General features: G+C 49.4%; 2 protein-coding genes across 5 annotated transcripts; one reads left to right on the top strand and one right to left on the bottom strand.

Annotated features, from left to right (window-relative positions):
* Window positions 1–25,415, top strand: sh3gl3a (SH3-domain GRB2-like 3a). Of its 4 annotated transcripts, XM_080883971.1 has the most exons (11): window positions 1–218; window positions 17,791–17,859; window positions 18,110–18,182; window positions 18,269–18,412; window positions 19,187–19,320; window positions 19,852–20,010; window positions 20,110–20,213; window positions 20,713–20,837; window positions 20,927–20,959; window positions 21,375–21,440; window positions 22,184–25,414. In XM_080883971.1, the coding sequence occupies exons 1-11, from the start codon at window positions 174–176 to the stop codon at window positions 22,384–22,386; spliced, it is 1,155 nt and encodes a 384-aa protein (XP_080740097.1). In that variant the 5' UTR covers window positions 1–173; the 3' UTR covers window positions 22,387–25,414. The 4 variants fall into 4 exon arrangements, with proteins under 4 accessions (XP_080740097.1, XP_080740096.1, XP_080740098.1 ...); XM_080883970.1 differs by having other exon boundaries at window positions 19,852–20,213; window positions 22,184–25,415; XM_080883972.1 differs by lacking the exon at window positions 20,927–20,959.
* Window positions 25,416–25,440: 25 nt separating this feature from the next.
* gjd6 (gap junction protein delta 6) lies at window positions 25,441–27,306 on the bottom strand. Its single transcript, XM_080883974.1, has one exon. The coding sequence runs from the start codon at window positions 27,076–27,078 to the stop codon at window positions 25,921–25,923; it is 1,158 nt and encodes a 385-aa protein (XP_080740100.1). The 5' UTR covers window positions 27,079–27,306; the 3' UTR covers window positions 25,441–25,920.
* Between the last annotated feature and the right edge of the window lie 552 nt (window positions 27,307–27,858).

Raw genomic sequence — 27,858 nt, 5'->3', positions numbered from 1 at the left:
CCGCCGTTAGAGCTTCACTGAGCTCGGGGTCATGCTGCAATCTTAGCGGAGTCTGACTGATGAGTGCGGAGCTGTGGTGTCGGCTGCTTCGTTCTTGAGCCCAGCCTCCGTCGGCCGTGTGTTGAGTCGCTTTCCCGGAGTATTTTGTGCGGGGTTGAAGCCGTTCGTCCAGGATGTCTGTGGCCGGGCTGAAGAAGCAGTTCCACAAAGCCAGTCAGGTATGGAGGCGCCCGACAACAGCAGTTCGGATGCGGACCCTGATCTCCGCTTCAACATCAAACCGTGAACGGAATCGGGCTGTAGTTGGTCTGAAAACACGACAAGTCTGAGTTGTTATCGCTTAAAAATCGTGGGTTTCAAAACGTGTTTGCAGGGTGTGGATGGAGCGTTACTTTTCCGCCCAGATAAGTTGTTTTTATCGGAGATAACGTCACACCAAACACTGCTGGGACAATCTGATGATTTAATCTAATTTCACACACACACACAAATAGATTCATCTTAAACCACAGTTATGGACTTTTTATCAACTTATGTAATCCGGTGAATAATTCGTCTTCATTGTTGTTGCCATACAAGTTCTTGTGAAACGTCAGACTTTGCTGTTTCCACAGTAAAACCAACAGGAAACACTAACAGAGAAGTACACGTAACTGTTTTTATTATGAATGTTTCGAGAGGCTTTAGGTCGACGTCTGGTTTGATTTTATCCCCTGAAAGGAAATCACACATGAAGCCCGTTTTTAGGCTTCATGGCGATGTTTGTGTGACTGAGGCACCAGCCAGATGTTTCGCACCTGCCACAGCTGCGCCGCGCAGTCATTTAAAGGCAGGTGGAGCAGTCTTTATCAGGTGGATTTCACTCCCGGGCTGTACGGTTTGTGTTATCTGGGTGAAGCTCCATTAGACTCAAATACCTTTTAACGTTACATGATAAAAATACCATTGAACCAGTGGAAGGACCTGCTATTCCCACTGCCACCAAAAACACTGTGGTTTGTGGGCGGCTGTGAGTAACATCTAACATTTGGACAACTTGGAAACAGCTCACAGACTGTTAGTCTCAGTGAACCTTCATCTTCACCTTTAAATAAGAATTCGCTCCAGTTATCAGTAGATCACAGGCTGGTTTCCATCAGCTTCCATCAGTCTCAGTGGGATTCGCTACACAGCACTGAATCTGTACGTTTAATACCATGATATGTACTGGTGATGCTGGGTGAATCGGCTCAGCTTGCATGATTTGCTCTCTCTGTTGCATTTGATACAGCAGAGCATGCGAGAAGTATTGATTTCCATCAGTATTGGTGACTGTGCTTGTGGCGCACCACAGGGCTCCATTGTGGCCCCTTTGTCATGTTAGCAGCTGTTCCTTGTGTTCATATTTAAATCGCTTTTATGCTGATGATACTCGGATATATCTGCGCTTTAAACCAAGCAGAAGCTCCTTAATAAATTCCTTCAAATGAAACTAAATCAAACCTGATGGTACAAAAGATAGATGTAGCTGCCATTGTCATCTTGGTGTTTTTAAAATGATGTTAAAAGAAGGATTCTGACGGTGGAAGCTGAGAAGGACCAGGATTTGGGAAATGTTCTTAATGTTTGATTCAGTATGTCTGTGCAGCTTCTCGTGGTCGTCTGAAGAACTTGAAAAAAGGTGGCGACTGGGCTGTTTTAAGAGTTCTTTAACAACCACCTCCTAAGGGGACAACCCCAACCTGGGGTTAAATAGCTGGGACTCTCCACCTTTGTTTTTAGAACTGAAGAAGCTTCTTGGATGAGAACTGAAAGAAGTCCGTTTTATTCAGTACGACCCCAAATGAGTCACAGAGTACTGAAGTGTTAGCAGAGGTCCGGGGCAGCGCCGCTTTGGCGCTGCAGGTATCACCCCGTGGTGGAGATCTGTCATCAACGTGAGCTTCTTCCTTTTAAGACGTTTATATACGTTTTAAAGCACTTGGTTCTTGTTTTAACCTTGAGAATGTTATCTCTGCTGTTCTGTGATTTGCCTTTTCAGTGTCCATTCACCGTTGTGTGTGTGTTTCTGTGAATGGTGTAAACTGTTTTTAATCACGTCCCCTGAATAGTTTCCAGGTTGTTTTTTGGTTAAACGTGCTTCAGATCTGCTCTCAGCAGTGGGGCAGTAGAATAAACTGATTTGATTTGTCATAGGAAGCGGGACTTGTGTGTTGGTTTTAGTCTATTTTTATTGTGTGTTATGTCTTCACAATGCATCGTGGCAGCAGGAAGACACAGAGTGTAGCCCACAGATTGCATCAGAGGCCTTTGCTGCGGTTATCGAGGCAACTTCAGGTTGAACCCTGTTTGTGAAGGTGGGTCACATCTAACTGGGATAAATTGCCACGGTAACTGATGCTGCAGACCCAACCTGCTCCGAAGCACTTACGTTTGAGATGAGCGCTCGATAGGTATGAAGTCAGCACTGACTGACCAATACGATCTCTGGAAACTAGCGTCAGAATTCCTGAAAGTTCCATGTGACCTCAGAGAGTACGGAGCATCAGTAAGATAAAGACTCTGAGTCACAACTTTATTGCTGATTCTATTTTTTATGGCCCTGTAAGCGCTGCTATCTGATCCCACGCCTGTTTGTGTTTGTGGACTCACAGTCGCCACTTTTTCTGCTTTTACTTCCTGCTTCAAACAAACTTCACGCAGCAGATTGGGAAACCCTCAGGAGACTTATGGACCTGATAACCACCTACGTGTGACCACTTAGCATGATCGATGATGAAGGGGAAGATATCCTGGATCCCGTCAAAGTCGCTTAATAGTGCAGCCTTGCAGATGAACCTAAACTAAAACGTTAGGAGCTCGGTGTGTTAGTCTTCTTTAGAGCCGTCGTTTCCAAAATGAACCTCGTGTTTCATTTAGTAAGACCGTAAACTCATCAGCAGGGCGTGTAATGAGCCCAGAGACCATGTGAGCAGCAGGCTCGTCTTCTCATAGACTGTAATCAGATTTCTTTTATAACCAGAGGAGTCGCCCCCTGCTGGCCATTAGAAAAAATGCCGGTTTGAGGTCATCTTTCCGTCTTTGGTTTCCACCTTCGTGGAGAGCTGTGGTCAGCCTCTGTTTGAGGCCTGGCTTTGTTTCAGTCAGAGTGCTGATTTCTTCTCTTAGTTAAACACTCGCACAGTGACAGTGAGGCGTTACAGGCCTGGGCCTGTGTTATTATTATCTTTAGCCACATAACGTGATAATTAGTCAGCTAAAGGCTGCAGCCCTGTGTGACTGTGCGCATGAACAAGAGAAAAATGAATCCATAATAAAGAGCGATCCAACCTTTTATTCATCAGTGATCGCCTGTGCTCAGTATTGCTTTTTTAAAAATTACTTTATGTTTTTATAAATAGAATAAAATAGCCCTTTATTGTCATTGTACGTGTGCAACAAAATTGTGGGTGCTCCACATCAGCTGTGCCGGAATAAAATATAAATAGCAGAATATGTACAAAATAAGAGAAGGGCCCACGTTAGACAAGACTTGGTCTGAATAGAGTCCGTGTATGAGTGACGGGGGTTACTCAGACCGTGGCTCAGATTGGTGAGGTGGGTGGGTGGGGGGGGGGGGGGGGGGGGTTGCGTATAAGATGAAGTGTTAATCTTAGGTGCTGCAGCCCTTTCACCATCGACTGAGCAGGTGGCGTTGTGTCTGTCTCTGTAAGTCTGCAGATGTGAGTGTGAATAACAAACAGCTGGCTGATACAGCTCTCACCGTCAGCTCTGGGGTTTGGAGCTGTGAACACACCACACAGAAAACGCACCACATTCTCCAATCGCATTTTTATCTTTACCAAACTTGAACATGTACCCCTTTACTCCTTGAAGGGGGAGTGGGAGTTCCCCTTGAAGCTCTTCTCTGAACTGAGGCCTTTCCGTCATATTTCGGCTGTTTACAGAACAACACGACTGGGTTTGCATCAGCCGTCAGTGAGGGTGCTCTCTGCCAGTCCAGCCGCCCTCAGAAAAACACAGAAACTGCTCAGCGTCATCAAATGGTCATGAAACCAAGACTTTATTGATATACTGAGGTGTCATGTGGGTACTGGGAAGGTCGTCTTTAAGAGCGAAAGAGTTCAAGAAAATACATAAAGGCAGGAGTGGGCAACTCCAGGCCTCGAGGGCCGGTGTCCTGCAGGTTTTAGATCCTGGGTCAGCACACCTGAATCACATGATTAGTTCATTGCCAGGCCTCTGGAGAACTTCAAGACATGTTGAAGAGGTCATTCAGCCATTAAATCAGCTGTGTTGGATCAAGGACACATCTGAAACCTGCAGACACAGGACCTCGAGGCCTGGAGTCGCCCACCCCTGCATTTAGGTGTCGAGTGATGATGGTGGATTGCTCTCTCAGGGTTGGAGGACAGGCAGTTTATGTATCGTGGGATCTTGTTCAAGAATGGTGTTAAGGTGGAGCGTGTGGTGACTGGCAGGATGGTGCTGGTCCACCTTAACAGGTTTAATTTACCCATAATTCACTGCACCAGTATCCTGCTTCAGATAGTCGAGCTCTACAGGGCTCTAAGCTGCAGCCACACTGGAAGCGGTTCATTCGCCGTGCGTCGATTTGAGGCTGATGGATGGTCACTAGTGGAGATTCCTGGCTCTGGTTGCCTAGGTAACCAACTAATGCATTTACTACCAGGTCATGTGTTAATCATCGGGCTGCTCTGAGTGTTTGTCTCCACACATGCTGCTGTGCTTCGTGGACGGACACCTCGCTCCGGGCTCGTCTGCTCCGGGCATCTTTGCTTTGTTCAGTCTGACCGTGCTGCCACTCTTCAGACAGAAGAGGCTTCTCCTGCAGCCTTTCCAAACAGACATACTTGTTCAGTCTTTTTCTGCTTGTGCTGTCATGAACTTCAACCTTTAACCGAGGCCCGTCGAGTCTTAGATGGACCTCTTGGGTTTCTCTAAGCGTCTCACGGTCTGAGCTTGGGATGAATTTGCTGGGACATATTTTCCACACCTGAATGCTCCAGACCTGACTCTGCTGTTCAGGTGACTCCACGGAGGCAGCTTATTCAAATCTGACAGAATAAAACTTTTAGGATTGCAGCTGTGATTAACAAACGCTTCCAGATTGAACGCTGCATACCTCGGCCTCCGCCCTGCAGTGTCTCCTGCCTCATGAAGTAGCTTCAGGTATGTGACTGGTGAGAGCGCTGATGCTGAGCTCTGTTTAATCACGGTGTCCTCTCACAGCAGGCTGTATGAACGCTGTCGTGTCTGTGAAATTATTCCTACGTGCACAAGCTGAAAGTCAACCTGCCACTTCCTGTTTGTGCATCAGTGTGCGGTGCACGACATCATAGATTGTGTTTTATTTTAAACACACGTGAAAGATAAACTCGAGGTCGACTTGGTTTCCACTTTCACTTATTTTCCGTGAGAAAAAGATGCAGACTGGGTGAAACCCGATGAATGCTCAGTGTTCCCTACCTGTGTGTTTTTCCAGGTACCTTTGATCTGTTTGTTTGAGTCCTGCACTGATAACAGTAAAAATCAATGCAAAGCATTTCAGAGCTTCTCTAACGCTGGCGTCACCCGCTGTGGTTTCCTGCTGCTGGAACACGGCGACACAGACTGATAGCGGCGCTCGTCAGCGTCGGCCTCTCCTGCACAGAAAAAACAAATCAGACGTGTTTTTACAGCGAGCTGCTCGTCGTGTGTTTCACGAACATTGTTTGCTGTTCACCTGCTTCCTGACACCGGGGTGGAGACCAGATGAACCAGCAGGAGATAACCGGGAAGGGAAACGCTATCACTTCCTGTTTATTTCAGCCACATCTCTCTTTGTTTCCACTATTGTTGGAAAAGCAGCACAATTAATATAGCAGAATATTTTCTCTGCCCGTTTTGGAAAAATCCTCAGTGCTGGGGGGTTTATAGTTGCACTCAGGTCCAAACCACTACTGAATTCTATGGAACAGCTGCTGCATAAGCCTTAGATCCAGAGTTCCCTCTGATCTGGGACTGTCCACTGTTAGTCCAGTATAGTTAATGTAAGCCAACTGGAAAGAGGATTGGAAAACGTGGCCTGGTCTGGTTTCTGTGGCAGCGTTTAGGTAGCAGGGTCACAATGTGCAGTAAACATCGTGAAAGCATGGCTCCATCCTGCCTCGTATCAAAGGTTCAGGATGCTGCCGGTGGTGTTCGTGCTACACTTTGAGCTTCATTTAAACTCCACATCCTGCCTGAGTATTGCTGCTGACCGTGTTCGTCCGTTTGTGACCGCCATGCGTCACGCCACAAAGCTCAGATCGACTCAAACAGGTTCATTGAACGTGATGACGAGTTCACGGCAGTCAAACGTCAGTCAGCAGAGCGCCTTTGGAAGGAGGAAGGACGGGAGGTTCGTGTCACGGATGCAGACGATAAATCTACAGCAGCTGTGTGACGCCATCCTGTCGACACGGACCAAATCTGCGTGTTTAATCTGAGCCGTGAAGGAGAAGCTGTACCTTCAGTCTCGTTCCATCAGAACTTTGTGTTTGTGTGTCTAGTTAGATGTTGGATGATGCTGGTCCAAGATTGGTTCAGAGCGCTGGATCAGGTATCACCAGAACCTGCCCGTCTATCCATCTCACTCCATGACGCTCTGTGTTTACTAAGCTAACATAGCATGGAGCTCAGAGGAAGCTAACAGCACAGAGCCGTCAGTGTGGAGGAGTTTCTGTGTGATGAAGGTTATTTTTGTTTCTCTTCTGCTTCAGTCTGCTGCTCAGAGATGCTCTCACAGCCAGACCGAGAGCAGGAAACCAGGAACTAACGTGACGAGAACAGAAAGACTCCCACACTGAGCTGAAATCAGCCTGTAATTTATCCCAGTTTTCTCCTGAATTCAGTAACTGTTTATTCTTGGATTTATTTACTTGTTAGGTTTCATTGAAGAAGTGTTTAAAATGGTCATTGAAGAATAACTGAAGCTGTTGTTTTTACTGATGGACACAGTGTGACACACAGAGACTTCAGGAGGAGAACAAATGAGGCATAAAACAAAGATCTGAACTTTTTTAATGAGCAACAGCAGGAAAAAGCTTCGATGGTCACGTGGACTCGAAGGAAGATTGGAATAAAAACTGAGGAAGAGGAGCTGAAGTGTCAGCTCGGCGAGGATGTCCTGTTCAGGCAGTGGATGTGGATCTTTAAAGGTCCACAGCAGACAGGACAGACTTCACCAGAACGTCTTTTAAAGACAAATAGTGACAATGATGTCATCTACTTGAAACCGCAGGCGTCTTTATTTAGTCTGTAACCTTTGGGTGATTTTTCTGGTTGAAGCTCGAGGTAAACAGACCGGTCGTGTCTCAGCGGCTCAATAAAGACGAGCTGTGTGAACTGAGCGCGATGTGGGTTTGCGGTGTGTCGGGATCGCGATCTGCCCCAGTCTGTCACTCAGTCACAGCTGTGGTTTTCCTCATCTGCTGCTCTCTTTGCCGTGCAGTTGCTGAACAGGTGGAGCTCGCCATCCGTGACGTTTTAACACTGTTGTCGTCTCACACGCTGAAACCAAACGAGAGCCATAACACTGCCTGTCTTCATCAGAGCGAGGCTTGTTTGGGGATTTTTAGCCCAACCTCTACTTTCAAGCTGACAGGTCTTTAGTCTGATCCAGCTCACGTACGATTTCATCGTCTCAGGCAGCTTAGGGCTGCAGAGCATCGCCTCCATTTTGCCCAAGCGCTGCGTCTTTCCCAGCGTTGTCCAATGAACGATGACCTTTGGGATCAGTGATGTTCATCACCAGTGCTTTGTGAGGACAGTTTGTAGCTTGTGTGTTAAATTCAGGTTATACTGTCTGATCCTGAAAGGCTGAATGATTGGATGCTGTAAAGCCTGCGATACTTTCTCTTCACGCCGGAGGATGGAAATGAACTCTGTCACAGGACTGTTGTGTTTGTGTTTGGGCCACATGGTGTGATCGCACATTAACACCCCGCCCCCCCGACGATCGATTACCTGTGATTGGATGGGAGTCCAGAGAAGACTGTTTCTGTTCTTTAGCACGCTTTACGAGGTTTACGTCCAGGTGTAGCCCACCTCTCCTCCAGTGACAGCGAGGATCGACTCCAGGATCCTGACTGAATGTCGACACATTACATCCTGGTATATTAAGTATTTTTGTCTTGTAATATTCTAGTTTTTATGCAGATGCTTTTCTTGCTTTCATCCATCAGAGAGTTTGTCAAAGGCATTGTTGCTCTTGCAGTTTTGACTTTGACGCGCAGCTTTAGTGCTGAAGTCATTCTCACTCACAGAGTTTGGAAAGCGAGACTCTCGCTGTTTTCTTGAACTTTAGTTATAAATGGCTGAATGTGAGGTGAGTCAAACCTCAGCGGGCACTGAAACGACAGGAAAGCAATGAAATCTAACTGCACAGAAATCGTTGTTTCGTGTTCTTTTAAAAATACATTTTGGAATAACTTAAGAAGCATTGATGTCAGCAGAGCGGAGGTGAAACGATCTCAGGTGTGAGCGGGGGTCTTGATTCCGGGTCTGGTGGAGGCCTCGCTGCACGCCCGCAGCCTCAACGACCTGGTCTGTCTGCAGCTGCAGTTTGTTCTTACGCTAACCTGCTGCGTTCGCTTGCCACCTGCAGCAGGAACAAGATGCCGCTGCTCAGAGATGCAGCTGACAGCTCGCTGCGCCGAGCCCATCCATCTTTAATGATCGGTGATGGAGGACCGAGCCCCGGTCGCCTGGCGGTCTGGCTCATTAACATTTCAGCAGCTCATCATTATCATCATCACTGCTGCTTCCCTGTGACGTAAATCAGCCGGTTTATGTTGGCAGTGCGAGGCGAGAGTCCTCCAGCCGAGCAGCAGAAGGTTTATGATGCAAAGATTTCCCAAAAGGTGAAACGTTACACTGGCTTCTGTTTGATCCCCCGAGGAAACACCCGGTTCTAGCACAGCACGCCGTTTCCTGCTGAGTGTCATTTTAACCAGGTTTTATTTTGTTCATCGGGATAGCAAAGGATGCAGGTTTCTGTCAAACAGGGCAACAGTCTCGGTGCTTCAGCTGCGCTCAGAGCAGTCGTACATGTGTGCGACTCGCCGAGCAGACGAAGATGTGGAGCCAGAAAAACCTGCAGACGATTCCAGTCTGGTGGTTTTTATTGAAGGAACGCTGGCCTGTTATAATATCCTGTTTATCTGCAGTGGAGCTTTGATGTTTTTAAGTTTTGAAGGTGTCAGGTTGTTACTATTGTTACTGCTGTGTAACAATCGTTTTGTTTGAATTGCTTTTCATTTTAGTTTCTTTTGTAATAACCTTTGATCTCGTGATGAAAACGAGTTTGTGTGGCTGAACTGATGCGTTCGCCTGATGGACCTGAAGCCGCGGTTGGCAAATGGTGACATCAGCACAGTGGTGCAAACATTTATACTGGTTTCATGTATCGGCTCTTGCGGTCTTCTGCTGAGTGATGGTGCAGATGAGATCGTTGTTTTGCGGTGGTCTCTGCAGGACGCTCGTCCATGCTGGAGAAACTCACTCAGACTCTGTTAGCTGCAGACGTTACCTTCAGTGTAACTGGGGCTTAATTAAACGTTGGTGGCTTAACTGGGAAACTGACTGGTTCTCACCTGTGACGTGAAGCTTGATCGTGGCCCTGCAGCTTCAGCAGACGGGCTTTTGAGTTTCTCAGAGCCCAGTTAGCACATTTTAATTATTTTATTGTGAGTTTGTTGAAAGTGGAAAACGGCCTAACCTCGGCCCGATGGTCAGACCACCTCTGTTTAAAACTGTGACTCCTGGAAGTTAACGCAGGCAGACGGAGCTGCCGGCGCTCCACACGAACCAGACGACTGTAAAAACAGCAGCTGATGTTTGTCGCTCTGACAACCTTTGCAGGAGTTATCAGAGAGGTGGCCTGAAATCTCCCGACCAGATTAGCTTCTGACTCACCCGATGGAGACGTTTCCTCAAAGACACGGGGAGTCATTTAAAACTAAATGATTTTGTGAAGAAGGTCAAACAAACACACGTGCACCGGCACAGCCCACACTGCAGCACTTTATCACTAGTTCACTTGTTCATCTCCCTGACCTTTGACCCTGAGATGTTTTAAATCGAATATTTTCTCATGACGTCTCTCGGTCGTGTTATCTGACCTTAATGATTCATGGAAGACGCAGAGTGCATTGTCGCTGCGCACTTATTAACTCAAGTTAACAAGTGAAGACAGAAAAGCTTCTCTGCAAGAGTCAGATTTGTTTGTGACAAATAAGTGATCGGTGTAATCAGCTGCCTCTGCAGCGAGTCTCGCAGCCCACAGACGGACTCCATCTCCTCCGTACTCTGCATCTGTGACTCCAGCTTCATGATGGAGGTCTCCACCTGCTGCAGGTTCTCGTTAGAAAACCCATCCAGCTGCAGGAGGAGGCAGAGGAGGAGGAGGCGGGAATTTTCTGGAGAAGCAGCTGATTAACATCAAGAACCAAAACGAGCAGAGCGACGTGCCTGCAGGGAGGCGGGGACTGTGTCACTGTCGGAGAGATGAGAAATAAAACACGAACAAGTAGAAATTGACATTTTTCTGTAACCATGTGATCCATAAACTAAAATGTTGTTTAATAAGGGTTGAAATTTGAACTCGAGCTCATCAGAAGAGTGTTTACTCGGCTCACAGAGCAGGTGAGCAGCACGCTCTTTTCTGCACTGCTTTAACAGATATAAGAGTCGCCCCCTGCTGGATATTAGCAATAATGCAGGTTTAAGACACCTGTGCATTGTTTGACTTCACTTGTCAGAACTTGAAGGTACGCCTGACTTATGATGACATCCAGTGATGTTCGAAGGTCATTCAGCTTGGTCTGTGAACACAAAACCCCACAGCCAATCAGAATGAAGCTGGCCTAAAGGGGGAGGGGTTGAAACTGTATCACAAGTTTCTGCTCTGAAGGCCCAGCGTGGTCAGCAGACCTGACAGGAAGTATGTGAGGCGATGTGTCTGACTGAAGGAACCATAATGACATTAGACGTGACCATCAGCAGTCGACGCGTGTCCCTGTAACCACGGGGGATTAATCCAGTAGTTTCACGCCGTCCTGTCTAACGTATTTTATTTTCTCGTAAATCCTCTCGCGTCTGTTTTCTAGGAGACGACCTCGTTAACTCGTTTCTGTTTGATTCCCTGAAACTGAGCCGCTGTTTGTAGGTCGGGCTCAGAAACAGAAGTGACGGGAAACGCAGCACAATGACTGCAAGGCTGCTGCTTCCTTCCTGCTGAACGCATGAGGAAAGCTCCACCCACGGCGTGCGCGCACACACACACCTGACTGTGAACGCTGTGGTTGCATTCACTGCAGCTCACACTCACTCTGTAGAGTAAAGGCTGCTTAAATATAAAATAATGACACTGGCGAGTGTTGATCAGTCAGCTGGGCCTTAAACACACCTTCGTGGGCGCTGTGTTACTCCTGCGTGCAGTCATGATAAAGTTGCTCTTCACACTCAGACCAAAGATTTTCTCACAGCTGTGATGCGTGTGCGTGTGTAAGTTTAGCGTGTCCAGGGTGACGGCAGCGCTGCTTTGATGATAAATCCAGTCGTAGGTCTGCAGAGTGTGTGCGCTCTTTTATGGCGCAGTCAGATTATTGCTCAACACTGACGCTCAAAGTCCTCGAGTGTAAGTTCGGTCTTATGAATTCAGCTTTGACCTCACGGTGGTTTTCATTAAGGTCACAGGAAGCGTTTCCACAAAGCAAAGGAGGTTTCTTATTTTTGACTCTGCTGATTAGCTGAGTATTGGTAAAGGCTCGCTTAGCAGCAGACACAACAGAGAGCCAATCAGAGAGCAGGAACAGGTCAGGTTGACCTAAGACGTGGTGAGGTTGACGTGACCTTTTCCACATTGTTAGTGGGAGGTTGTTGAAAGCCTCCTGAGGCTGCTGATTCGTCTTTTTTCTTCCTTGCGTGCTCTGACTGTGTTGTGTCTCTAACAGGTCGCTTTTTCCTTTAAACGATGTCTGACTGTCGCGCGTACACTCTGATGGACGCATCGGGCGCAGCCTGGGGTCGTCATCCTGCTTTGTTTCGTTTTGCCTCCTGCACGCAGCGAGGCGGTCACTTTGCTCCGGTCTGCTTCCTCTCTCCTGTTTCCCTGCAGGCCTCTGGTCAGCTCCCTGGTTCTTGATGTCAGTCGGCTGCTTCTCCACAAAGTCTCTGGGTCGCTGTTTCCAACAGCTGCAGCGGGTGGAGAAGCGGCTCCGGCCTGAGCAGAACAAATGTGCTGAAAGCCCGAGTGATGCGAGCGTCGCCGGAGGCGTGAAGTTTATCAGTGGCGTTGTTCGTGTACACGACGCTCTCCGTGTGGGGAAACACCGACCAAGCTTCACGCAGACGTGCAGGAGCGTCTGAGGACCAAGTCACAGCTTTGTTAGCAGGACAAAGCGAGTACTGACCTCCGGCCTGTAATCGCATCAACCTATCAGCTTGTTGATGGTGTGAACAGCAGTGAAGCGTCCCCTCCAGCTCAGCTCTGTGCTCTGGGAGCTCGCTGAAACAATACGTTCCTGCAAACACACACAAAGCACACACAGCTGAATTCCTGTGTGCGTGCGGAGGCCGGTGACTCAGCGTCGCGAGAGATTCCTCTTTGTTTTGACGGGAATCTGCTGCTCGCTCCGGCGGGCGCCGTGGTTTGACCGGTGTCACTCTCTCCCCGTCGTTAATAACACACCTCAGCTCAGAGCGTGACGCTGACTCACAAACGCACAACAACCCAGCTGAGCTCGCCTTCCTGTTTCTCCACTCCTCCAGACAAACTTTCCGACACGATCCGTCACGCTGTGAGGCCGAGCGAAACGCCGAGCGGGGACGGGAGCGCGCGTCGGTGCGGACGAGTGTTAAAGCGTTTAATTAACCTCCGGACGCTTTTGATTAACCTTAAAATCTGAAGTCAGATCTTTTCCAAGAGGTTAAAACAAAAACTAGTTTTTAGTTTCAGGGGAAAAAGAGAGAAAAGTTTTGGACCTGAAGATTAAATTAAGTTTAATGAATACTTAACGACCCAGCGAACTCTACTTCCTTTAAGATGAGTGTGTCTTTGTTCAGTGTGTAGAGCTGTCACATGAACATTTATTCTGTGCATTTATTGAAGTTGAGGTGGGACAACGGGTAGGACCGCCGTCTCACAGAGGCCGTCGCTGCTCTGAGGCTGCACAGACAACATTCCCTGGACTTCCTGGATGTTGTTGGGTGTGTTTCATTTGGACGTGCTGGAGACGCTCAGAGACGCAAACAAATGCCCCAAAGTTTGGTTTGATTTTCAGACGTCGGGCGTGTTCTTGCCCCAACTTAAGATCTTCTGAAGAGCTTTTAGAGTCATACTTCTTCATTTTTAGGCCTTTCCTTTTGGGAAAGTCAGAAATATTCAATAAAAATTGAAGAGAATGCAACAGGTTAATATACGAGGCCTCGGACGCCCTCGCAGAGGCTGGAAGCTGATGTTTACGTGTGCGCTCTGGCTGCAGCGTTATTGCTTGGCGTGTGTGTGTGTGTGTGCGTGCAATCTGAGCTGCACAATCAAAGAAATGCTGCAAAGCTGCTGCTGCTTTGATCTGTGAGGAGACGTTAACATCCTGATGAAGATGGCGGCGTGCGGGGAGTCGGCGGGTTTTCACTGCTGAGCCTCGTGTTCAGCGCTCGGGATCATTTCAGCTCTAATGTGTCGGTTCACGTGGAGTCTGCGTGGATTAAAAGTCTGTCTTAGCCACCTGTAACCTGCTGCTAATGCATCTGGCCTGCAGGCTTTGTGCCGTCTCCTCCTCTGACATCCATCAGCTGCCAAAGGCTGCGTTACTTTGGAAACAGTTACACATGGTTACATTTACAAACAGTTACATTTCACTTTACATTCAGATGAACTTCCACGTTGTCCTTCATGATAACACGTTGCCTTTAAAACTGCATCTTTTGCACATGTTTTAAAGGAGACTTGTTAGCGTAGCTTAGTATAAGTCACAGTTCAAACTAATCCATCTTTTTGTTACAGTGTCTTAGTTTAACTCCTGGTGCTCTCGAGGCTGCTGCAGGCCTTTGTCTCACTCTCCTGTCTCTGCCCTCATCATCCTCACCGTGCAGCACATCTTTAAGCTCGGCGTGTGACAGCCCACGGGGTCAAGGTGTCCCACAGAAACCTCCTTGTGATGTCATTTGTCTGCTCGTACACAAACTTTCATTGAGGGTCATTTAACCCCCATCCTGCTCACCCGTGCTGACTGTGCTGATCCAAGGATAAAAACCTGTAATAAAATGTAGCCTGAGCTTGGATTACTGTAAATACGCTGAGCTCATTATTATTAACTTCAAACGTTCAATGGGAACGTCCAACGCTGGAGCAGGAGATACACGTCAGGAAGTGCGGAAAAGAAACCTGAACGTTGAACTGATCATTCTTTGTTTTTAGGAAAAGTCCCGGTCACGTGGCTAACCACGTCCCGACCCCAGCTCTGTGCTTGTACTTCTGTGATGATCTAGACGGAGCGTGCAGCGAGTCTGCAGCGAGACGTTCAGCCTTCCTGTTCAGCGCCCCCTCCTCTGTCCTAGAAAGGCTCTGCCCGTCAGATTGGGCTCATTTCTCTGAGTCTGCTAATTTTACCCAGGCTCTGACCCACTTGGTGAATCTTTCCTGCTACTCGGCAGCACTTGTAGTCGAGCCTGAAGCGCACACACACACACAAACAAACACACCCCACTCTGCGGAGTGTTTGGACTCGACGGTTGGCCGAGCGATCGTGTTGTGACTGCGTTCGTTAAACTACTGAAGGTGACACTAATGCTGTCGGGCACAGTCGGCTCGTAGCTCGGCGTGCAGCCAATCAGAGCTCTGAGTTTATTATGAAACTGAGCAGTTGCACTGCAGCTGGACTTCCTGACGTTTCAGTATCAGGTGGATAACATCCCTAAAACCTTTCTGGGCTTTTCTCAGGGGTTTGTACACTTTTACCAGCTGTGGTAAAAGTGATCGCACAGCTGGGTGCAGGTGTGTGCAGGTGTGCAGCTCACAGGTCTTAGGTTGGTCGGGAGGACGTAGGCTCAGCATTAATGACGCTGTGATGAAAGGCTACTTGTTTTGGGACAAATGTCGGCGGCGGCGTTTCCAGCGCTTCGCCTCGTCCCGTTTATTTAAACGAGATCTTCAGGCTAACTGGCTGATGAGTTACCAGGTAAAGCTCGTGTAACGTGATATTAACAAGCAGGCCTGCAGTTATGAAGGTGAATATTAGATCATGCACAGGTGGGTTCTGCCAGAAAACTTTGTTAGCTGCAGCGCTGCTGGGATGTTCATGGAGTGTGGTCCACCAGTACAGGCAGCTATGTCTCTGCACTGGTTTGTACTGGTTTGCCTTCTTTTGACTGGTTCCATTCCATGTTACTGTCCTCAAAGCTTTAAAAATGGTTTCCCTCACTGATCTGTGCCTCGCTGCAGTTCAGCGGCGGCCTACAGGGACCAGAGATAAGACGGGATGTCCTGTATCGATCCTCGTATTGATCTCATTCTTTGTACTTAATCCAGTAAAATCAGCACCACGAGTAACTGACTGACTGGATGACGTTCAGTTACCTGAAGGAGAAGCTGCATCCGATATGACGCCTCGCCACGGCGTCACTCCGCTGTCGTTTACAGCTGTTTGTGTGATTTGTCAGTGGGCTGTAAACGGCGCCGTATGATCAGTTTATCACATGAGCAGCAGGACGCTGAGAGTCCAACAGCTGAGAACATGATACAGCGCTGAGTGGATGGGACACACCTTTATTACCGGGTGTAACGTGGCTCACCTGTGCTCTTTACACCTAAGACGTCTGACCTCATAACAAACATCGTCTGATCCAGAGGACGGCGTATCAGGTGCATCGTCTCAGGTTCTGCGCTAACGTACGATCAGGTTTAGTTTCTTCTGCACCTGTAACAGTGCTGATGGTCCAGTCCTGGGCTGTTCATGGATCTCACGACGATGTTTGCTCTTTATTTCCTGCTGTAACAGAAAAATCTATCTGTGATAGTGTGGAGCATAGAGCGTGTCCTGTATATGTCCAACAGGTGAGTTACAGGTGAACATGCTCCGCAGTGCAGCTGTTATGAAGGAGAATTATCTACACAGAGCAAACAGTGTGTGTATCCGGCTGTAAACATGTTTATTATGCTGTGAAGTTTGAACAGGAGTCTGTGGGGCTGACTCACTGCTGCCTCTGCTGGACGTCAGAGGAACTGCAGATGTTTGGACTTCACGTGTCTGAAGGTTGATGCTCAGTTGAAGCTGTAGCGGTGCTGCGTGGTACGAAGGTTTGTGGTCATCGTACTCGTGTAGAAGCGTCTCTGAGGTGGACGACACGCTCCGTCTGCCTCAGTAATCCTGAATTTCCCCTCGTGGACGTGATTTCCTGCCGCTCGGCGCCCGTCGCGTCGTCTCACATCTGGTTGAACCTGAAAGTCTCGTGTCGTGTCTCCTGGCAGTTCTCAGGTTAGCAGAGCTGCAGGTTGCTGTGTGATCTCCAGGCTCTGAACTCAGCCTGCAGGTAGTTTTTACTGAGCTGCTGTTACAGGAAGACCTCGTAGTTTCAATTCATGTCGTGAATAAAAGGCTGCAGTCACCACGTAACGTTTTCAATGTTTTGCTGGCTTGTCCGTCCCTCCACAGTACCCCCCACCCTGCATGTTTTTATTGCACATTAGCTTCTGGTTCAGCTCAGCGTGTCTTAAACATGCTGTTTAGTTTTTATAAGCAGAGGATTAAAAAGGCCAAACAGACCTGGGATCAGCGTGCAGAAGCATGAATCAGACTGACCTTAAAGTTTATTGATCCCTAAATAAACACAGATATGGGTCAGATTTCAGCTCAGGCTGCAGTCGCAGGTCTGACTGGCCCACTGCCCCAAATCTGAGAGCTTTACTTTGTGTTCAGAGAATTTTTATCCTCTTTAAACGGCGTCCGCGCTGCTGTTACTGCTGTGTGAGCGCCCGGCAACTCCAACCAAACCGTCAGCCAATCAGAGCCTCTGACAGTAACGAGTAAATGTAATTAAGTTACTCTCAGCGGTCTGCTTTACACCTTTTTACTTTAGAGTGTCATCGCTCAGCACCACCTTCCAAGTGTCGATGCAGTTTACTGTGTGATGTGCACTTTTATTTTGAAAGGCACCGGCCTTCATTATATCACGAATAATGTAAACGTGCTCTGTAAGTGATCAGTGTGTTACTGTTGTCCAGCTAAATGCTCACACTAATAAAGTTTCTTTGAAGTGGCGACAGTGTTACTGCGGCTCGTTAGCCATTGGTCGATGCTCGTGTTTCCTGTGTAAACCCGGCACGTTTACCAGTGTCCATCACACAGGCTGCGAGTGAAGTCAGTCTGTCCGTGTGGAGCTCTTTATAGCCCAGAAAACATGGAGTCACATACGGCGCTGTGTGAGCCTGCTTCAAACAAAGATGTCACACGGCGTGGGAACGAAGTTAAACGTGTGTAAAATCTGCATTTCTAATTGAAATGACCGTCACAGGAGGAGGTCCGTGTTTCGGCGTCTCTTCCAACACCACAGTGACAGATTGTGAGGATGATGTCATCCTCGGATAAATCCCAGAGGCGTTAAACGGTGATTAATGGAGCGACGGCTGGAGCGTGAGCCGGGTTTACTCAGATGTGTTGAAATTTGAATGCAAGCAGGGAAAACTTTATTGAACGCATTCAGAAGCACAAATGTTAACAAATAAAGACGCTTCAGGCCTCTGTGACTCTGTGTGCTCTCTCTGTGCAGCTCCTCAGTGAAAAGATCAGCGGGGCGGAGGGGACGAAGCTGGAGGAAGACTTCTTAGAGATGGAGCGGGTGAGTCCAGCACACGCCGAGGGTTGCGGCCGGCCTGCTCACCGCTTTCACTCATACGCTCGGGACAGAACTGGGAGGTCTCGTCATCTTCAGCTGACGAAACACTTCACTCGGGCCGTCCGCTTTATTTAACTCGCCGTTAAAACGTTTGTTAGCTTTAGGAATTGTACGATTTCACAACAAACTGAACCGTTTGCTGAATTTAATCTTTCAGATGTCATCCTGACATTTAACTGCAACCTTTTTTCAGAAAATCGAGGTGACCAGCAAGTCGGTGCTTGACCTCCTGTCCAAAACAACAGAGTACCTCCAGCCTAACCCAGGTGCGAAACACCTCCATGTTTGCTGTTCTTTGAGCTTTCTGTGCTACAAACTCAAACCTGCGTTTGATTCTTTGTTTCCTCGCCAGCGTCTCGAGCCAAACTGAACATGCTGAACACGATGTCCAAGATCCGAGGGCAGGTGAAGACCACCGGCTACCCCCAGACCGAAGGCCTGCTGGGCGACTGCATGCTGCGCTACGGCCAGGAGCTGGGAGAGGACTCTTTGTTTGGTACCAGCTCTCAGATGCCTCAGGTCCTCTAACAGCTGCACAGAGGCCGTTACAGGCGGAGCGCCAGCGCAAACCCTGCACTGGCACCGAGGCGTGAGCACGGTCATCTTTGGCCTTTCACTGCAACATTTAACATGGACGCAGCTGCTTAGTACAAGACGCATGCAGAGCGTCAGTGTTACAGTGATGCAGCAGTTTTCAAAGATTGCTCCGTAATAAAATCTGCACAGTGCACCACAAGTTTAAAAGCATCAATGTTGTGAATGCTGCTTTGCCTCCTTCATGACGTCAGGTGTCAGCGTGACGCTCGGTGTTGCTGAACAGGCGGTCTGCTGCAGAACGCTGCATGTCGGACAAAAGCCTGCAGGACTGTGTGCAGGTTACAGTGCACAGTCATACAAGGCAGAAGTGTCGTTTGTAATAATGGCCAGCAGGGGGCGTGGCCTCAGGTTAGAGGAGGCGGTACGATTGCAGCCTGACGTTCATTTTAAAATTCTGGCCGTCAGAGTCGGAAAGCAGCCGAGTCTGAAACCAAGTCACCGGCCAATGAGTGTGCAGCGTCCCTCCTTTGAGCTGGTCACTCGCTGTGAGGTCAGGATGCAAAGAACTACAGATTTCCTCCCTCGTCGTGTCCCTGTGTTTGCGCCCCTCTGTGCTGCTGTTAGTCGGCTGCGTGTGTCAGTGTTGAATGAGGAGTTTGTACCTTGTAGATGATTTTATTGAGATCACTGTGATAACGGCTCATTGGAGGCGGCACCTCTCTCTGTCCTGCAGGATGCGCTCTGGTGGATGTGGGTGAGGCCATGAGGCAGATGGCAGACGTGAAGGACTCTCTGGACATAAACGTCAAACAAAACTTCATTGACCCCCTGCAGAATCTACAGGACAAGGACCTCAAAGAGATCATGGTAAAGACAGACGAGAGACTGCGAGGTTCTCTGACCGCTGGCGCCGTTTGCAGCGCAGCAGAAACACGCGCTGAAATTTCTGCAGCGAATTTGCAAACGGTTTGAAATCTGCCTGTCGGGGCGCTGCACGCACAGATCATCCTACCTCCGCTTTACTGCGCGAAATGCTGTGCAGCAAACCTGCAGCTTCTCCTCTCCGTGTGCCGAGCTAATGCTAGCTGCTAACCCTCTGACCTGCACCTGGACTCTCAGGTGTGTGGGCGGAGTCACATCAGATATTTGGGCCATTCTTCTGATCGTGAATTTCACTCTTACACTCGAGTTTTTAGACGACGTTATCCTCAGTACACTCGCCTCTTATACGCTGCTCGTGGCGTTTAGCCTCGTGACCTCCACCTGCACACGCCTGATCACTTCGCCTCCACATCAGCTCAGTAAATCTGTTCACGATGGTTTTAAATGAAATGTTTTTGTAAAGAAACACACAGTGTGACGTGCGTGTCGACGTGTTTCTGCCGCTGGTGTTCGCAGCATCACCTGAAGAAGCTGGAGGGCCGCAGATTAGACTTTGACTACAAGAAGAAGCGTCAGGGGAAGATCCCGGACGAGGAGATCCGGCAAGCGGTGGAGAAGTTCGACGAAAGCAAAGAGCTGGCTGAGAGGAGCATGTTCAACTTCCTGGAGAACGACGTAAGAGACGCGAAGACGCGGGTAACGGGGAGGGTTTCACACGTGAGACGTTATCGTTTAACGTGCGTGTGTGCGTGCGTGTGCGTGTGTGGCCACCAGGTGGAGCAGGTGAACCAGCTGTCAGCACTGATCAAGGCGGCGTTGGAGTACCACCAGCAGTCGTGTGAGATCCTGCAGGAGCTCAGTGGGAAACTGCAGAAGAGGTAAGAGAGCCGCTTCTCCTCTGCTGCGATCGGGGTTCGTGTCTGCGTGGCGTTCGCGGCGCTCGCGGCATTCTTCGGGACGTCGTTTCACGCTGTGAACAGCAGGTCTGTCAGCAGCGTTTTTAAAGCGGGAGCTCACTGAGTTTGTCTGTCACCGAAGGTGTTTTTCACACTTCAGGTTCTGTTCTTGATGAAAGCGTCTGGATTTGGCCGCCGCTCGCTGTCGGCGGATTGCGCAGACATCAGAAGTTTTATCCTCCTGAAATGTCAGAGCCTGTTACTCCATGTTTCCATCAGTAAAGGCTAAAAACACTTCTTTGGTCCTCGTTAAACACGCGCTCAGTAAGGTAGAAGTAGCGAGTAAGAGCGCTTATAAACCCTGAAATTTGCTGAGATCTGAGGTTTGTGGGCCCGTTTCCCCTCGGAGCGTCCGGTCTGCCGCCGGAGAGGAAATGTCGGCTTTGATTCGAGTCGCCTCCCTCTCTCTCTCCTCCTCCAGGATATCCTCGGCCAGCAGCCGGCCCAAGAGAGACTTCAAGCCAAAGTCGATCAGGAGCAGCATCGAGGTGCTCGACAGCAACCAGCACAACGGCCTGTCCTACAGCTCCTCGCTCAAGTCCACGGGTACGCCGTCCGTCTGTGCGTCCGTCTGTGTGTCTCAGTTTGTTTCCATCGTTGCGTTGAGTCCCACTGTTCTTCTTCTGCTGTTATAGATACGCAGATCAGCCACACACTGAACGGGAAAAGTAGGTATTCCTTTATGCACACACACATCATGTTCATCGTGTGGGAATGTTTCCATTTTTACAAACTGACAGTGAACGTCTCACCTGTTTCTGGGCGTCCTGACCGCTGCTCTGCTGCACACAGATGGAAACTCGAGCTGTGACGTTCACAGGAAGTTTATCTCTCCATTTATGTTTAATTTAAAAACCTGAGCTCAGCTGCACGTTGTCACCTTAAACTCTGACACAGTGACGAGCTCCAAACGACTAACAGATGAAGCGAGGAGTAGACGTGAAGCTTTTCCTGCAGCTGTTGTTGGAACGCTGCTGCCCTCTGCTGGTGGCAGTCTGACACCACAGCGGTGCTCTGATCCTCTCATTGTTTTTGTTGTTTTGTGCTCATCGCCATCTCCATCTGTCTCCACATGTCATCCAGCTGATCACATATCATCTGTGCAGCTGTCATGGCCCGACACCCCCGCTACCAACGGCAACGCTCACCGTGAGTAACGCACGCCGACGCCGTCACACATCTGCCCGCATCTGTGAGCGGCAGCCCCGGGATTTTGTTTTTGATATCCAGCAAAACGACAGTAAATTTTCAGCTGATCAAACATGAGATGTGGGTGAATTTTGTTATTTTTCTCCTCGTGATCTTCGTCTGTCGGTGTTGTCACGGAGCAAACGTCACCCACTGGATGTCTTCTTACCGTCTTTGTCTGGATGAGTAACCTGCTCTTTAACCCTGTTTCAGACAAAGCTGGGATATAAATTTTTAAAATATGAAACTGTTTGCAAATAATGAATTTTAAATCTTATTTTAAAGACAAAATTCCAAAAATGGCAGATCAGAGGCTGAAACTGAGAGATTTGATTGTTTCTGTTCATCCATTTAGCTCTCGACCCATGCTGGGGGGGTCTGTGTGCTGCTGGGGGGGTCTGTGAACAAGACCCCTCCAGCAGAGGACACACGAGTCCACAAACCCAGCAACCTCGCTCAGACCAGGTGTACAGGGCCTGGAGCCGGGCTGAGGGAGGGGCTGCCGGGTACTAGGAAGGAAGGAATTAGGAAGAGTGAATAAAGGAGGGAATGAAATAGGAAGAATAGAGGAAGGAGGGAAGGAATCAGGAAGAAGGAAAGAGACTCGCGGTAAATCAGAGCGTTGTGCTTTCATTTCGCCGCTGCGTCACGAGCCCCGTCCGTCCATCAGAGGTTTTTAAATAAAGTTTTTGTTTTGTCTGCAGAGCCGGAGGTTTTGGATCAGCCCTGCTGTCGCTCCCTCTACGACTTTGAGCCGGAGAACGAGGGCGAGCTGGGCTTCAAAGAAGGCGACATCATCATCCTCACCAACCAGATCGACGAGAACTGGTACGAGGGCATGATCAACGGCGAGTCCGGCTTCTTCCCCATCAACTATGTGGAGGTCATCGTCCCCCTGCCTCAGTGAAGAGCGCCACCGCCGGGCCTCCGCAGACTCTCCTCGGCCCGACTCGGGCGTGAGCGTGCGGCGGATTCTGTTTCGGACCACAGACGCGGCTGTTTCGTCCCGGCCGACTTCAGATTAAACGTCTCCTTTACTTTTGTCGTCTGTTGATATTTAAGAACCTGAACGGAAACCTGAGCCTTTAACGGGGCCTCAACCTGTCACTCCGCCCACCGTCCAGCACCGCCGCCTCTGCCGGGTATCCCGACGCCGCCGTCCGACCACTACGAACATTTCCTCACTTTATGGTCACGCTAGTTCTGCTAAAAGTCACCTTTCAATGTTTCCTGGTTGTGTCAAAAATGATGTGTTGCAAATCAGAATCAGACAGGAAGTGAGCCGCTCCACATTCCCACAATCCAAGGATGGAGGTGCTTTTATTTTGAAATGGAGCTCGGCCAGGTTCTGGTTTTAATGTGAGAGACGTGAGCGGGTGGAGTTTGGTCTGTGTGACTTTGTTTGAGGCCCAAATCTCATCCACTTCATCCTGACTTCACTTTGTTTCTTTGCTTTTGTAGTTTCGGCGTCGTTTCTGTCCTTGGTTACAGCTTTACGCTGAGACTGGGACGTGGACAGCAGGAGACGTTTTAATGGTTTCAGAAACACGAGCAGTCAGGCGATCAGTCGTGTTTCCCTTTTGGAGCCACGGCACATAGAAAAATCACACGGCACCAAAACCATAGTGACCATTTATCCCCGCTGTCCCCACTGCACCGCCTGCTCGCCTCACTCTGCGTTCTGTGATGGGGTTTGGTGGCGGTCACGTGCCGGTCACGTGCCACGCTCTCAGATCTCAGCGGTTAGCACAGGCGTGACCCTAACGGACAGAAACGGTGACCCAAGCTCCAAAAACCCAAACTTCACCTTCTGTAAGTCAGAGTATTTCAAATGTGAAGCTGAATGTTTGGCCTGTGTTGGTTTTCTCCACTGGATTTGATCTTTCTGTTATTCTGCTGCCCTCTCGGCTCCGACGGCCGGTCTGTGTTTAAACCCGTCTTCACGCGTGCACGCCGTCGCTCTGAATGTGTCTCTCTGTGTTTACATGCTCTGACGGTTCGTTCTCAGGATCGGGGACGCCGCCTCGTCCGACAGCCTGAAGCTGATGTTTGAGCTGTCGTCTGCACTGAAGCTTTTTAGCCTTCCACGTCGCACTTTCCTCCTCCTCTTCAGCACTTTGAGTTTTTCACACAATCACAGGCAGATAACCACAGATCTTTGTCCTGTTCTGTGAGACTGAAGCAAGTGTCTGTTTCTCATCTTCAACCTGAAGACGTCTGTGAAACTCGTCCAGCTCCTAGTTTTAGTGGATGAGTCTGAGGCTTTTAACCAGCTGCCGTCTGTTTAGTCACCAAATAAGAAGGAAACCAACAAACGCCGTCCTCTCTTTGGCTTTTTATTTAGTTTCACACTTATTTGATCATATTTTTGTAAGAAAGCTTCTGTTTTTATTTCCCATCACTGTAGATCAGCCCCGGCTCCGTGTGCGCCGCTTTAAAGGACGCGTGTGATGATGATGATGGTGTCTGTGAGACAGCTTGTGATGGACTAGCAGCCTGTCAGAGACCCAGAGTTGGACACGTGACTTAGCCCGAGAACAGCAACGTTTCAAAACTTCGCATCATTAAAGTCCAACGACACGTGATTGACGTACTGAGAGAGAAACAAAAAAGACTTTTTTAAACGACCACTCGGTGACGTTTATGGAAACATCGCGTTGGTGCTTCAGGGTCAGAAGTGTTCGTCAGCAGCGTGCGAGCTGTGCAGACGTCACACGACTCTGTTAATTGCGGCCTTATTTGTCGAGACGAGTCAGAGCATCAGAACATGAACTGAAGCTTACCTGTGAGTAGGCTGGAGTTCAAATTAAAGTTTACCTTCAGGTCGGACGATTACGCGTGATTTATTACGTCTCGGTTTACGGCGCCAGACGCTCTGATCAGAGGTCAACAGTCACAGCAGAGCAGGTTTATTTCCACATCGAGTGATCTGGCTGTGGTCTGATGATCGCGTCGCTTCTGTTAGTTCATCTTTTTCAGTCTGTTTCTGCCTGAGGTCAAATCAGCAGGTGGCTGAACGTGAGGAAACTGTATGAGCTGTGATTTTAGGCTTTTAATTTGAAAGTTAAACAGGAACTGAGCCCAGTAAAACCGTGCTTACTCTTTACTCCAGCGGAGAGGAGGGTTTGACCACCTCAGAGTTCTTCCACCTGTTTTTGGTGTTATTGTAGTTTTTTACTGTGGTCCAATCGCAGACGCTCGGCTGCGTCTTTGATCCAAACCTGATTCGGCTCCGTCGTGTTTGGATCAGCTCGACCAGCTGTGCTGGACTCTTACTGTTAGCTTAGATGTATGAGGATTTTTTTATTTGCAGTTAATTATGAGTTTGGGGGAGCGGGGAGCTCTTACCTACACAGAGGACGTCCTCCACAAACAAGAGAGGAGTTGTGAAATGAGCGGACCCCCCCAGCTTTATTTTTCACCACAAGCACTCTTTCCAGCTTCTTGTCGCCCGGACCTCTCTACACGGCTTCCTCCACTACACACTTCTCCCCACGCCTCCATCACTACAAAGGGGGGAGGGTCATTAGCGCCATCATATTTCACCTGTCCCCTCTCACGTCCTGGCACCGCCCCTCCACTGCAGCAGGCCAGAGACCACACCCCTGCCACGGGAGGTTTTTTTAAATGCATTTATCATAAAAACACCCAGATGTTTGGTTTTGTTTACAGGCTGCAGACCCACGATGGGCCTTCCTCACACTCCCACAGTGAGAATAACTGACTCTTTGATACACTAAAACAAACCGCTCTCTCCACCCCGCGCCTCCGTTTGCCTTTGCAGTCTCAGTGTTCAGTCTGCAAACCTCTTCCCTGCACAGGAAACGTCACAGTTCTGTGTTTTAGTTTTTCGGTAGCATAATTTATGTAAAAGGTGTTTTATAGATGTTGTAAATGAATATATTCCAAAAATATATTGCGTAAATAAATGAGGAGTAAATATCGAGGCAGCGTTCACGTGTTTTCTTTCTTTGTTCAGTCTGTTCTGTTTATACACAAAATTATGTCAACATCAGGTTCAAACTTTACATCCAGATATGACTCAATCAGAATATTTGTAAGAAACAACCCTTATTTTTCTTGGTATTCAGAGTCGGACCTGTTCACTTAGGATTAGTGTGTCTGCCCTGACGTTTAGCAGCTTAATGCATTTTATTTATTTTCTGTAGTTCATATTTATTTTTATCCATTTGTGTCTTTTGTGCAGGACTTTGGTCAGCATGACATATTTGATAAATGTGCACAGACTTCTAATCTAAACTGATAATTACAGGACAGTCTGAGCAGTGATGTACTACAACTTTAAAATGCAGCTTCACTGGTCCCGTCCCTCATCACAGCGTAAGATGAGTCTCTGCTCCACACATGAGGAGGTGATCCAGGTGGTTTTTTTGGTGAGCTCCATGGGTCGGCATAAATAAAGACAGCGGTGTCATGGAGACTAAATCCAGACCTCGGCACTCCTGTGTTTGGACCCACTGATCTCCCTCTTGCTCTTCAAAGGCTGCCTCTCTCCTTTATGGGAGTCCTCTCTCCTTAGGGGCTCCGGTCTTTTCTCTCGGACCTCCTCCGGCTCCCTCATCCTGCCACAGTCCACCGCACAGGTCCAGTCCGGCTGGTGACCCACCACCAGGTTCAGGGTGGGCAGCGAGGTGGTGCTGGTCACGTCCCTGAAGCCTAAAGAGGATGTGAAGGAGGGGCTGTCTGGAGGGAAGGTCTCGTATGCTCCCCAGGACCCGTGCTCCTGCAGCCGCACTGCCCGGCGGATCTTCTTCCAGCCCAGGTGGTTGAGCTCGAGCAGGTTGAGCAGGATGCAGAAAACCCCGACACAAAACATGAAGAGCAGGAAGATGGTCTTCTCCGTGGGCCTGGAGACGTAGCAGTCCACCGGCTGGCTGCAGGGAGACGAGGTGCACAGGAAGTGGACGGGCACCTGGAAGCCAAACAGCTTCCACTGAGCCAGGACGAAGCCCACCTCCAGGACAGCCCGTAGGCACACGTGGAAGATGTAACATTTGGACAAAACCCCTCCGGAGCCCGCATGAGCCTCTGTGCCCCCCTCCCTGAAGGTGCAGGCTCGGGCCTGGCTCAAGGTTTTGGGGTCCAGCCTCTGGAGGTCCTTGGCGGCGATGCCCTCCAGCACATTCGCCAGGCTGTGCCCCAGGTGCTTATGGGACTGGATGGAGCAGCTGTCTGAGTCGCAGCTCCGATCATAGGCCTCTCGCCCGCCGTCCCGGCCTCCCTGCCCCGGCGCGTCGGCCGCCCCCTGCCCCAACCTTTGGGTGGCGTTGTGCTTGGACAGGTTGTGCCACGTGTAGATGATGAAGCAGAGCGATGGCGTGGACACACTGATGATGTGGAACACCCAGAAGCGAGGCTGGGAGATGGGCGCGAAGGCGTCGTAGCAGACGGTGGAACAGCCCGGCTGCAGCGTGTTGCACACAAACATCTCCTGCTCGTCGGCGTACACGTCCTCGGTGGCCACGGCGACGATCAGGAGCCGGAAGATGACCATGACGGTGAGCCACAGCCGGCCAATCATGGTGGAGTGCTGGTGTACGGCGTCCAGGAGGCGCTTGAGCAGAGTCCACTCCGTCATGGTGGCCCCCGGCTGCCGGCGGCCGCGAGGAGGGACAAGCCGCCTGGAGTGGAGCAGTCTGCTCCAGAGCGGTCCACCTCCTGAGAGCTCCCCAACGCAGACTCGATGTGGGCCGCGCGGTTTGTTTATGACAGAGCAGCCAGGACGCTAAAATCAAGAAGCTCCGTCCTTCTCTGAACCTGCAGCTGCTCTGAGCCTGAGCGCTCGCCGCCGCTGCCTTCCAGAGAGAGAGAGAGAGTCGCCCATCTTTGGGAGATAAGGATGTCCACTTGACACGAGTCACTTGGCGCGCTCGGTCCTCTCTTGTCCTCAGGATCCATTTAAAACCCGAGATACATCAGCCTTCCTCTGCTGGAGGAGCTGCTGATAGTGCGCTGATAGAGCATTCTTCACAGATTAGGCCTCTAAAAGCTGGCGGGCTCTTCCTTTAATGGAGACGCCCCTTTTTTTGAAAGATGACTAGTGCAGAAGAACACGCGTGTGTCATGCATGACCGTCACACACAGAAAGTCGCAAAGACGTTTGTGTCTGGAAACACGACGAGCAAAAAGTGGTGTACAGACGAGCCTCCGGGCGGCCACAGCTCGGTCTGTGGAGCTTTTGTCTCTCGGCCTGTTTTGACGGCTCCTCTCGAGCCACTCGCCAATCCTCTTATCTGTGTTTTAAAAAAAGCTCCTTGAAAGGTCTGCGAGCATCAAACCGTCACGTCCCCGAGATAAAACGCTCCCCGACCCCCTGTCTGTACTTCAAACGGTCCCAGGAGTCCCTCCTCAGAGCTCC

Source organism: Rhamphochromis sp. 'chilingali' (genome assembly GCF_963969265.1).
Source record: "Rhamphochromis sp. 'chilingali' genome assembly, chromosome: 6".
Lineage (NCBI taxonomy): Eukaryota > Metazoa > Chordata > Actinopteri > Cichliformes > Cichlidae > Rhamphochromis > Rhamphochromis sp. 'chilingali'.
Note: the sequence above shows the minus strand (reverse complement) of the source record. Positions and strands in the feature narration are given on the sequence as shown.

Excerpts from the sequence above, each read along its gene's own strand:
- sh3gl3a (XM_080883970.1), top strand. The coding sequence starts at position 174 with ATGTCTGTGGCCGGGCTGAAGAAGCAGTTCCACAAAGCCAGTCAG. Across the intron at positions 219-17,790 it reads AGTTCCACAAAGCCAGTCAG|CTCCTCAGTGAAAAGATCAG; the intron begins GTATGGAGGCGC and ends CTCTCTGTGCAG. Across the intron at positions 19,321-19,851 it reads AGGACCTCAAAGAGATCATG|CATCACCTGAAGAAGCTGGA; the intron begins GTAAAGACAGAC and ends TGGTGTTCGCAG.
- gjd6 (XM_080883974.1), bottom strand. The coding sequence starts at position 27,078 with ATGACGGAGTGGACTCTGCTCAAGCGCCTCCTGGACGCCGTACACCAG.